This window comes from Anser cygnoides, chromosome 7, assembly GCF_040182565.1.
Source record: "Anser cygnoides isolate HZ-2024a breed goose chromosome 7, Taihu_goose_T2T_genome, whole genome shotgun sequence".
NCBI classification, from domain to species: Eukaryota; Metazoa; Chordata; class Aves; order Anseriformes; family Anatidae; genus Anser; species Anser cygnoides.
This window is the reverse complement of record NC_089879.1, coordinates 30,892,877-30,905,670: the sequence shown is the minus strand read 5'-3', so window position 1 is coordinate 30,905,670 and position 12,794 is coordinate 30,892,877. Positions and strand designations below refer to the sequence as shown.

At 36.2% G+C, this 12,794-nt stretch overlaps 1 protein-coding gene across 2 annotated transcripts in view; it reads right to left on the bottom strand.

Moving 5' to 3' along the window:
* BMPR1A (bone morphogenetic protein receptor type 1A) overlaps positions 1-12,794 on the bottom strand; it is an 82,347-nt gene that overhangs the window by 12,357 nt on the left and 57,196 nt on the right. For both annotated transcript variants that reach the window (XM_067000722.1, XM_067000721.1), the window contains exons 3-4: positions 11,261-11,467; positions 1,768-1,930 (exon numbers count right to left, since the gene is read on the bottom strand). In XM_067000722.1, the coding sequence (XP_066856823.1) occupies positions 1,768-1,930; positions 11,261-11,327 (230 nt within the window). In that variant the 5' untranslated portion in view covers positions 11,328-11,467. The remainder of the gene's footprint in view (positions 1-1,767; positions 1,931-11,260; positions 11,468-12,794) is intronic.

The following is a 12,794-nucleotide window of genomic DNA, read 5'->3' as shown; positions in this document are numbered from 1 at the left end:
CAACCCTTATTTTCAAATAAAACACTGCAAGGATGTTTTCTACTAAGTTTCGGCCTTTACTACCCTCCCTCCCTACCCCCATCACTTCCAGATTGCTGGTAACCAACTACACAAAAGAGTTCATTCAGAAACAACTGAGGTGGGTGCGTGAGTGCAGACGGGACCAAATCAGCTTATTGATTTACAACTGTATAGGTTAAAACAAACAAACAAAAAAGCTCAACATTTCCCTCGAGTCTGTTCTTGAAGCTACAATGATAACGATAAGCTGCAATGATGGAAAAGAAAGTCCCAGTATGTGAAAATTGGCTATCTTTATTTAAAAGGTACAAAAACCTGCATTAAAAAAAAACACGCCAGAAAGCAATCAACAAACAAGCAACTCTGAACAGAACACCCACAGTCACTTCCTGAAGCTGACAGCCACGAATAAAATTTGTTAATAAAAAAGGCACATTTTTGATTTCAATAATAGATGAAAACCTCAACGATATTTTTAAGGAATCCCAAACCAATTCCCAAAAGACCGTGCTTTCCATACTTATAAAATAAAATTAAGATTTTATTAGGTCAAAATTCATTCACTCCCTCAACACAGACATTAAAGAACACAAAACCCCAAATACTTTTGTTTCCCAAAAAGATTGTTTAATTAAAGACACTCTGATTTGAGAAACATAATTCCATAAAGTACCCTGCATATGTTCACTGCATAAGCATTACTAATTCTCTAACAGCTTATTTCAGAATAATCATTCATATTGCCATTAGCCACTTCAGAGGCAAAAAAAATAAGGTCTACCCTGACTTTATACACTAGAGGGCGATAAAAGGCAAAAAATAAATATCAAAAGGAATTTTAAGACAAAATACTGGATAATATCTGAGAATTTTCTAGGTGTAGATGTTTGTGTGTTCTACGTTTGTAAAATACTGCCTGTATTTGCATTTCAAAACATGTCACCAGTGTTTGTTCCAGTTCCTTGGGTTCCACAAAAACTATATGCCAAACGACAGTTTAAGATACTTAATATGGTTTCAAGTAGAGTCAAATTACATTAGAATGCGATATGCTTTCTATTACATACCTTTGGGTTAATTCTTAAGGAAGAAAAGAGAGGGGCCTTAAACATGGAACATGGTGAATGAAGAAAAAAGGAAAGGGAAAAAGGGACATTTCAAGACATAAAAGTAAAAACATCTTAAGGAGGCAGATAATCAGTACAAAAGATTCGTAAGATACCTATGCCTATCCAAGCTGAAAGCTACCCAGATGTCCTATGTTCAGAGACTCCCTCCCTGTCTTTCCCTCACTCACCTCTACAACTAACATACACATAACAAAAATAATTCTCAGTAAATGGCTATGTAAAAAAAATAACATTATCTTCTGAGTCCTATGTGAAGATATATTAGAAATATAAACAAGCATGCGGTCGTATCAGAAGGTTTAGATTTGGGTCATTTAATACTCAGCCAGTTACAAAATGCTACATACAGGTCACTAAAACCTTAGACCTTCAAAGCAGCTGGTGGGGGGCAAAACGGCTGGTTGCAAATGATTCTAAAATCCAGTTAAAGCAGTATTGTTTACATACAGATGATTGTGGATTTTAACTCTCAGCTTTCCTCAGAACTAGTCAGTTTCTCATCAAGTACAATCAAATCACCAAAGAGAACCTAAGTCAGCACACCAGAGATACTTCGTGCTCTCATGAACAAAAAGCCTCTTCCAAGATCTTGTTCTATCCTGTATTCAATACTTACATGCATGTGTTATTAATAGCATCATCTGGACAATGTCCTGAGCAGTAGCACTTAAGAAACGGTAAGGTGTCTTCTGGAGCAAGTGTTACCCCATTTGCTTGTTTCTTCTGGTCAGGATTTGTCTTCATTCCAGTGCCATGCAGCATGCTGTCTAGATTTTGTCCTGGACATTTAAAAAATAAAAATAATTTATTTTTTTTAAAACATTTCTGTATCTCTGATAACTGGTTAGGAACTTCAGAGGAAAAAAACACCACCACCATAACAGAATAATTTTATTAACAAATAATTATGCAAGATATCAGAACTCCCCTGAGATTACAGTAGAAATTCACGTTAATAATGTTATTCTAGAACTATCTAGATATTTTCTATCTTAGTAGTAGATCTTTCAGCCATAATCAACATAAACAGAAAGGATATTTTTCCTTTTTTTGAGATGGGGCAGAAAAGTAGTGATACAAGACTGGTACCAATTTTCTGAAGAAAGCCCTTCTCATTCCTGCGCTCAGAAAATCAAAATGCTGGCCGCTGGATAACCACAACAGTCTAATTTTATGCATGACCGAACATACTTAATATGCAATTTTGTAATTCTCTGAACTGAAGTCATTTTTTATGGATTCACAGTCTCACAGAAGAGCAGTAATAACTCCAAAATCTCTTGGGTTTTTTGATCTCTGTATGCATTAGTACTTCAAAACAGAGCTAAAGTAAATCTTGTTTGCAAATTAAATTTCAGTAAATGACATGAACATCCACACAAATGAGCTTTCAGAGAATAAAAATAGGGCTAAATAATGTTCCATGTAGCCTTCAATTTCTCAACATTAGTAGACTTGAGCATCATTTATTCTAGTTCATATTATTAAAGTGCTTTTCTGAATGTAGGCATTCATAAGAAAAATACCATCTGTCTTCTTCTGAGGCAAGAACTTCCACAAAAAAAAAATTGGAACATTAACTGCCTCCTTTGGAAGATGCTTTGTTACCACTATGAGAGATGAGATTATCTTCATCCATTTCCTCCAGTTTTATCGCACATAATGTCACTGACAGAAAACCTCTTTCTATTCATTTCCTAACAGTATTCTTGGTACTTAAAGTCCCCGAAGTGTGAGCCAAATAAAGTCAGAAGAGTAGTGAACAGACTGTCACCTGCACTGGCAAAATTTATAGTCAGTCTCTGTGGGATGCGTAGCATTGAGAGAAAAGAACAGCCACTTGGGGCTGATGGAAGCTTTCAAGAATTCAGTTATTAATTCAGCACGTGCAGGTACCTCAATACCTCTCAGAAAGATTTGCTACAAGGACAACTTTCAATTTATCTAAGAATAAAAGGTATTTTGGAGGACGTTCATGGTCTCCTTTAACAGATTTTTGTGTCTTCTTGTCAAACACACTGAACGCTAGCTGTAATAAAGACATTACCCTAATGCTGCACCTTGTCTGAAAGACTTGCAGAAAAGATTAAAAACTTGTACAGCTACCACATTCTGCATAAGTCTGTTCTAACATCTGCTCTGTCATTCAGCCAAATGTGCGATTCAGTATTTGTGAAATTTGATCATTTTTCTTTTTTTCTAATTTCCTAATACAGTACACTGAGTGCACTGTCCTGATTCAGCCATTTCCCTGAAAGTACATTGTGTCTTCTTCAGATATAATTAAGAGTACATCCTAATTTACCTAAACGCTCAAACCACTAAGCCGTGTTTTATTTGAAATGTAGTTTTCAAACAGTACTTCAGTATTATCCGAGTTAAATATCTCCAATATGCGCAAGTTGTTTTTAACACCGGACCTTCTTGTTAACTTCACATCAAGTTTACCAGTGCAATAGGTATTTCCACTTTAATAAAAAGAAAATTTTCATGTATGAAATGGCAACTCCTCCAATGTCTGTCTACAGTTTTCTTCCCAGCACAAACTGAAAAGCTCATTTTAATACTGTGCTGCAGACATTATACAACATTGTTTTCACATTTAAGAGCTCCTTACTTGCTCAGAGAACTGGTAATTCCACTTAATATTTACTTAAAGGAAAAGCCATTGCCTATGTACAAATATTATCTTTCCTTCTAATTCTGTTGAACTACTAAAGTATCTTTCTAAATAGTTAATATTGGGAAAAAAAAAAAAAAACAAACCTAACTTCAGGGACATTCCAGATGTTAAAGGCCCGAATACTTTATGATCTACATCTCAAAGTTGCTCATTCATCTTCCTACCCTGAACATGAAATGCATTTTCTCAATTTGTTAGAAAAAAGCATCAAGGAACCCTTAATGCATGGCTTCTCCTAGCTCAGAAGAGAAAGAGCAAAATACTAAACTGCAGTTTGCAAAAGATCCAGGCTAACATAACCTAAATCATTCTCCAGAGTTGGCGACAGAAAAATTTGTAAAGCACAACTTTTATTATTCACTGCCAGTGCAAAGGTACCATCTAACATTTTTATTTTATGACCTGTCTGGCATTTTTAAAGCAATATTATTCTTCTTAAACTAACACCGCAGCATGACTACATGTATACCACCCTTTAACAGTACATGTTAAGATGAAATTAATTTTTCCTCTTAATTCTTTAGGATGGATTGTATAGCAAGTTTTATGAAAAATAAATACCCCAAGAAATCCATGCTAGATAACAGCATTTTCATATAATATCTTTGTATTTTGTACAGTCTATACAGGCAAAGATTTCTATTCAAAGCAAAAATACAACTTCATTATCTTTGAATGGGAAAGAGAAACAATACTCCATGGTAGCCTGCTTTCGTCTTACAGGCAATATTTGAATTATGCAAAGAAAAAGACAAAACATCACTTCACTCTCGCATTCTTACTTTCTAAGAGGACAAAGAACTCCTATTAAACAGGAAAGACATTTCATTGAGTATCAAGGGAAGGAAGAGCAAGGAAAATATTGAGACTGTTTGGGATTACTTCACAAGAAAGTTAATAGCCCACAGCTAGTTTTTACTCCCCACTACATCCTTCACTGTGATACCACAATTCAACCTCAGCATTTGAAGTGCGGTTAGTGCCCATCTTCAAGATGGTAGGTCTGAGGAGATGAGCAGGAATAATAAGTTGGCTCCCATTCACCTGAGACGTGAAAGGGGCAGACCAAGACCCAAATGGGGGCACAAAGATGTTTCATTGCCTTTTTTTCCTGGTTAATAGATACTGAGTAAACAAGCAAGAGTGAATGAAGGATATAATAAATAGTATTTTGCTTCAGGAATCATGTGGCACTGTTGTGCCAGCACTCTTGTTATTGCCACACTTGAAAGCTCTGCCTGTCAAACATTCACTCTGCTTTATCTTCCTCTGGGTAGCAGAAGACAGAGATAGAGGATTACATTTTAGAGGTCTTGTGAAGCTCCTTGACAATATAGTTAATGGCTTCTTTTCTACTACACGTGCAGCTGTCAGTCCCATGGATGAGCTAAGAAACACACAAACCTTACAAAACGAAGAGACTAAGTTACAAGTTAATACACAACACTTCAAAAAAAGTAACCAGATTTCAGGCACAGCAAAACTCCTTTCTGCATTATTTCCTACCCTTTGCCCGTAAATTGCAAAAGCCTGGTGGAGCTAAGCAATATACATTAGCAGCAAATGAACAGTCATGCATTGGAGAACTTGATCACGACTGTGGACCAATTTCAGCCTGTTTGTCCACCCTTGAGAATAATTCCATCATATATCTTTTAAAATAGGAATTCCTCTATAGTAGATGTTTTATCCCATTTCTAAAACTTACAACACTCAAATATCAGTGTGAGTTGGAGCATTCTCTTTTTGTGCAACCACAGTGCCAGAGAAAGAGAAGCTGATGGAACTTCAGTGTCACTTGCTCCAGACCATCACGACATTGTCTCACGTACACTGCATTTCTTCTAACAGATTTCTCGAAGAAAAGTGTGAACAACTGCTGCTGACAGGAAGATGTTAAAATGACTTCAGCACTGAACTTTTTTTTTTTAAAATAAAACCAGTTTGTTTTTAAATAAAACCTGCCAATGTATCATACTCAGCCGTTGATCAAAAACATCAATTATCCAAAGAACTTCTATTCCAGTCTTAGAAAAACATTAGACTGCAAGCGTATGTTAAGGAAGTACTATATATATGAAAAACCGCACTAGGCTAGAAATGTAATTGAAAGCTTCAAACACTAATATGAATATGGATAATCCTAAAAAGGTACTGAACAAGACAGTGAATTACTATTAGCCACTGTGAACTGAGCTGCTACTCAATGCCAGGATGCATATGTCATTTGACCAAGTCTTCTGATCTAAGACAAGGTTTAACACAAAATCAGTTAGAAATACAGAGGGCAAAAAGCGAAAGACAGCAATACAAAAGCCAAAATTCTGCCTATAATTTCTTATTCAACTATATCACCTCTATCTCCACAAATAAAGTTGTAAGGCTAAAACTAGTAGCCTACAGCAGTCAAGTTCTTCAACAGCTTTCTGAATTCATAATGGTACAGTTTTCCCCTGATATGTTTAACAAAATTAATACAGACATATATAAAAACATTTTGATTCTAAAATAAATTATCCTTAAATGGGATTTATCCTTGAAGAACTACACTACTCTAAACATTTTTTTTTATGTTAGCAAGGCCTGGCTTATAAAAAAGAGATAACTTGAACTTTTTTTATGTGGTAGTTTTAAATTACTTTTTCTTGCTTCACAATGCAGATGCTGCAAATCATCTGCTACAAGGACTTATCACCTTTCTGCCTATAACAAGCTTTCACAATGATTTAACATGTACTGCTATATGAATTAAACCTTAGTACAACTGATACAGCTTGAAGAAAATATCAGTGCTTTCCATTGAAAAACACTAATAAAGAAAAACAACACAAGAATGAGGTTTATAGGTACAAAGAAAACATCTTCAGTACTTCTATTAGCTCTGTGTCTGGCATTTTTACTCTAATCGTTCACATAGTGCTTTTCCTTTTTTTTTTTTTTTTGTTGAATATATCAAGCCTGTGATCTCTAAAGACCAGGCACGTTAGAGGTAGCTCCATCTAGCAGAACTGGTTCCTAGGGAAAAAAAAAAAAATGGACCAAAAGTCACAGCAAGTTCCCAGCCTACTTGTTTAAAACCTTTCACTGCCACCCTCCAGCTACCCCAGGAGTTACACCGTGGCTCTCATCACTGAGAGGGTGCCCAGCAAACGCAAGCCTCTGGTCTCACTTCCCTGAAATGTCATTTCTGAAGAATGTTTGCTGCTCTTGTGCTTTAAATACAAAAGACATAAGCAAGATTTTATTTATAATTTACTTTAAAAAATATATACTGCATTTTAATTTACATTAAATGTATTTTTAAAGAATAAAGTTACTCATAACTATCATTCAGATTACAATATGGAAATATATTATCTCTTGGTAATCCATTAAAGTAACTTAATCAGCCAAATATTTAACAATAATTGACAAGTTTTCATTTATAATAATTTAACAAGTTTACTGCCAATGTTTTAAAGACAGATGTGGGGATAATTGGATAGATGGATAGATAATTGGGGAAACCATTGGTAAACAGAAGTACGATATTTTTCAGCAATAAATCATCTTCTGAAAACTCTAAACACCTTTCGCAGATTTTAGAATATTTTTTTCAGATTAATTACTGAACTTAAACACATAAACTATTCCACCTGAAATTCAAGAAGTGCATAAAAGTTAACTGATCTTCTGTATCAAATCTTTACATAAAAGGAGGTACAATACTGAAACAAGCCTCAACAGATTTATTTTCAGCTCACTAATGGACAATACCAACTTTAACAAGTCTTTCAATATTTAATATTAATACTACTTTAAAATTTAACTTCTAATAAACTTCTTCATCCATATTGAATGCAATTAATACTTCTTTGTAACTAATTTAAAAGGATTAAAATACTGGTCTCCTGCAGCACGTCCGAAGGACACACAAGAACGTGATGATCCACGTATGTAATATTACATCGTACTGTCAGGGTATTGTATCAAAGTGCAAAACGTAGGAGAACACGTTTAATTATATTTGAAGCTACTTGACCACTCCATTACACATATTGATTAGCTCTGCTCATCAGTGCACTGTAAAAACAAAGAATGCTGCTCTGAAGTAAAACTGGTTCTCTGAACTCAAAACCTGCACTAGTGGTAAGACAAAAGCATATTTACCACGGTACTTAATCGCCGTTCAAGCTGACGAACTCTTGCCTTAGATGAGCAGAAGTAGGTGGGTGACTATGTGAAGCAGTAGTGAGTGCAGAACAACTCACAGGCCTGAAGATATTGCAAAGGCCTTCCACAACGAGAAAGGAAATACAACGTTTTTTGCATTTTGATTTTTAACAGCTGTTACTCAACTTAGTTATCTGCTATCCACTCATTTTTGTTCATTTCTCTACTCATAGAAACGAGAGCAGCGTCCCATAAGCTGAAAAGAGGACCCAGTCCAAAAGGTGGCTGCTGTGTTCCCCTGCTCCTTAGTACCAACAGCCAAACAGCAGCTGCTCCCCAGTAATTTCATGGACTTGCCTGCTTTCTGCTCTTGTCGGAAGAATATTTTCACATCAATCAACACATGCAACCACTTGTTTTTTAGAAGTTACCTATTAAGGAATGTGTGTACATATACTTGCACGTACACAGACATTTGTTATCTATCCTTCTCTCAGGTCTCGGTAAGCCCTGAAGCTCCCACCGTTCTGAAGCAGCCTCCAATACAACTGAGCGAGCAAACCTTGGTACCAGTCCCTGAAAGCACACGTGCTCAATGATGTTTCCTTGTCTCCCGTCTTCTCTCCTCTTTCTGTAAATTACACAGATTCTCTTCAATTCCTCCTATTGTGTGTTCTCCACCTCTGCTGGTTTCTATATGCACACTGATGCATTTTTGTAACACCTTGCAAGTATCTTCCCTGTCAAGACTGTTCTTTTCACATTAGATTTCCTCTTTCCTATGAAAATTTCAAATACTTGATAACTATCAACTTTCACACACACCCCCGAACACAACTCCTCCAAGAATGCAACAAAAAGCAGAGAGGCAACTTTTTCTTGCCACCCCTAGAAACCAAACATATTTCATGTGTTTGAAGACAAGCCCTTGGGCAAGTTGCATCAAAGAAACAACATTTCAGCTAGCTCAACTTTCCCAGGACTTTCAGAACTTGCTCAGTATTGATTTGAAAGTCAGAGATATTCTTAAGAGTAATTCCTTCTTTAGAAGCTGAAATTTTATTTATGTTTTCCAGTGCATTTCAACTTAATTTAGTGAAATTTATTACTGTAATATACATTAGAAGGTATGCATTGAACCATTGTTAAAATTAAGAATTAATCTAGTTTAATTTTAAGTCACTGTAAGACCTACATATTTATCTTATTTCTATTTGGGAGATTAGAGAGAAACAATTTTGCTCCTTCAGTTGCTCCCACCTTGAGTAAAATACTGAGTATTGACTATGCTAACAGGTAACAATTTCAGTACAAAGAACAAAACAGATTTCCAACTTCTTCATTGGGAGAAGCTGGTATCTCCTGCAAGAAGTAGCAAAACTGATTAAACAAGCTCTATTGCAAATTGCCAAGTCTGAAAATAACCTAGCATGGAAGAGACCTCCAAAATGCACCTGGTACCACACCCCCAGTCAAAGAAGGACCAGCTTGGAAGTTAGACCAGGTTGCTCAGAGTCATTCCAATCGAGTTTTGGACAGCTCTAAGGACACGTGTGACACAAGTTCTCAGGCAGCCTGTTCTATGCTTGTTCACATTCACTCTGTGTTTCCCCACCCAAATTTTTCACCCAAATTTCATTTATTGTGGTTTGTTCTCGTTACCAATATAATCACCTCAGAGATATCTCTCAAAGTCTGTAAATCCAAATTTTAACTATACTTAAACTATGCTATTTCTATCTAAATAGATTGAGCTATTTCTTGCTAACTAAAGATTGCACATTCACAATGGGATGAGGGACCGGTATTGAGGATTTCCCTCTCCCAACCTAATGTAGCCAAGACTCTGAGATTCATGTTTATTTGTATTGCTGCCTTCAACCTTGAAATCTTTGCTACAATCACAAAGCTTCAAATCAATACCCATGCTCTTCCCCAGTCCTGAAATGTGTGCATACACAGCCAAAAAGAAATGCAGCTTTAAATATCTTTAACAAACTGCAATTCTGCACAGATCCAGAGAGAGGACTTGTGTTCCACAGAAGTTTAGCTGTGAATGTGAGTGGGATGATACCAGAACAAGCTGACAGATAATCTGCCTTGCACAGAAGCGCTCATCGTTTATTCTCTGTGTAGCTGACCAGCTCTCTCACAGTCAATTCCAGGTAAGAATCTTTCATGTCAGTCTTGTCCAACTGCACCCCCAGCAAAAGCCAGGGTCAACATGGGTAGAACAAGAAATTTCCATTGTTAATTTGAAATATCATTTATATTTACTGCTTGATAAAGTCTGGTAATCTGTGGAAGTGCTTCTCCCCACCTAGGTTAGCAGCTGCAGCAGTTCCCAGATACAGGTTAATAAAATGGATTCACTGACACCATGCTAACAACCACTAATAGTATTCTCTTTGCACCCATCAGAACAAAATACAGCCAGTTTATTTTTTTCTCCATACAGAACTACTTTTATACTTAAGCTTCCTTTAAGCTACTTAAGCTACCTTTATACTTAAGCTTCAATTCCATATAGAGTCAGAATGAGGTGACAGCTACTTTGGTCTGTCTACTCCAAATACATATTAATTTAACCCAGTTTGAGAAAGGAACAGAAGACCTAATGACAACTGTATGTCCAGATGTTTTTTGGTAAGTGATGATCAACAGACTCACAAATGAGTATTTTCACAAACTTAAAACCAGGCTCTTATGACCACTATGTAGTCCCACCTCATCCAATTGAGTAAGGACAAGCAATTCATTTAGATTACTTAACGCCACACTATCTAGGGTGCTGGGAATGTTAGAAGGCATAGGGAATTCCACACTGCAATTTCTTCAGTGGGTCAAGCGTAAAAGACTCAGACAGTTACAGGAAATTGCAATTCAGAAGGACACACCACAGAATTTCCTCAATTCTGCTGCTCACGTTAAGTTGCTCCAGAGAGTACTATGTATTTCTGGTAACTATTCAAGCACTTGCTAAACTAGACTTATTCCATGATCTACCCTACAATAACATATGACCACTATACTATAATGCTCCTTGTTTTTGTCAAGCTTCTGCATGGCATGTCAAGCAGACAAGCCACCTGACTGGGAAAGAATGGTCCTGGTATTTAAACAGAGTTAAAACAAACAAACAAAAAACCACAACCAACCAACCAACAACAAAAAAAAAAAAAAACACAAAAGAAACAACAAAAAAGCCACTGGAACACACATATTCTTCAGTTACAGATTAAAAATACACTTATTGCAGCTAGCAGACATTTACCTTGAACATGTAAAATGATAAGCAGGTAGGCTCCAAGCAATCGCTCATAAACTCTTAGTCGAGTCATTGTTCACTTTTAATCCTTCCTGTGCAAGGCAGTGGCCCTTCTGCTTGACAAACGTTGAGCTTAGTCTGTCCGGTGAAGCCTAATACAAGATTTGGTGCTTGACTGCAAAGATGATTTTGCAACTTTTCAAACTCTGTTTCCTGAAAGACACAGTAAAGCAAAATCTTAAGTCATTATTTGCATTTCTGAAAATAGGAAAAAAACAACTCATGATTCTTCATTGCACTGAGCATAACTAGGTTGCTCAAATAATTAAAAAGGCATATATTTATTAAGATTAATAATTGAAAACATTAGTTGTTTTTACCCTGAAATACACTTGATAACAACCAGATCCACAGCATATTTTTTTTTTTAAATGTTCAGATCGAACAGATTTGTTAACTCACTAGGTACAGCCATGTATTTTAGACTCTTATACAGCTAACATAGGTAACATTTAATAGATTAATGTGCAAAAGTTAATGTTTAAAACCTGCTTCCTTTACATGAATTAAAGTTTATATTCATTATTTTTCATAAGGAAGAATTCAGCAGGGCTATTTTCTAAAAGAACAACACATTTTGTTACCAGATGAAAAATGCTTGCAAAGAACATAGCAACAAAAACCCAGCCTCTCAGCTGGATGAAAAACAAATTTGTACTAAAATACTTAGTTTAGTTAACTAATTTACTTACAATATTACTTTCAAAGATTTTGTAATATTTCAGAAGACAATAAACAAACAAACCTAATAACATTTAACATTGAATAATAAAAAAAATAAATTTCATTTAGTATCAATTGTATTCTAACCCCTCTTCTTGGGAGCTAGCATGTTATACAGTGTTTGCTGGAGAAGACGAAGTTAGTCCAATCCACAGCATCAACGAAAATTTGTTAATAATACGTTAACTCCAATTCAAAATCCTGATATCTTTCCGGATTCCCAAGTTTCATGTACAGAACCCCCTCCCAAAAAATTACGCTATCATATGCGCACATCATTTGCTCTGAAATTAAACAGAGTTGTTCTCATTCAGTGGACAAGCATGCAGATAAGACAGTCAATTTGAAAAAAAATTACTTCTTTGGACCACAGTGGTCAAATATTACTCATCAATTCAGTGCATATTTGTGGTCACGTTCTGCTTAATAAACTTTTTACAGTGATTAACAAAGGAAGCGTAATTAGGCCTCAAAGGACTACAGAGCAGCTCACACACCTAAACAGTTAAGAGAAACAAAAGCGATTTTGCAGGAGGAGGAGGAGGAGAACCCCGATTCTGCCTCTCTCCAGCCTCTTGTTTCGGTGGGCCTGACCCCCTGACCCCTGTCAGCCTGGCGCTGCTCATGAATGCAAACCCTCGCATTTGTGCAAGGATGTGCTGCAATTACTGCTGGTGGCCGCTTCCACCATAACTAACTCAATCTGTCTGCTGGTAAGACCCGAGAACTTTTCATTTTAATTAGTGCTTCAGAGGCA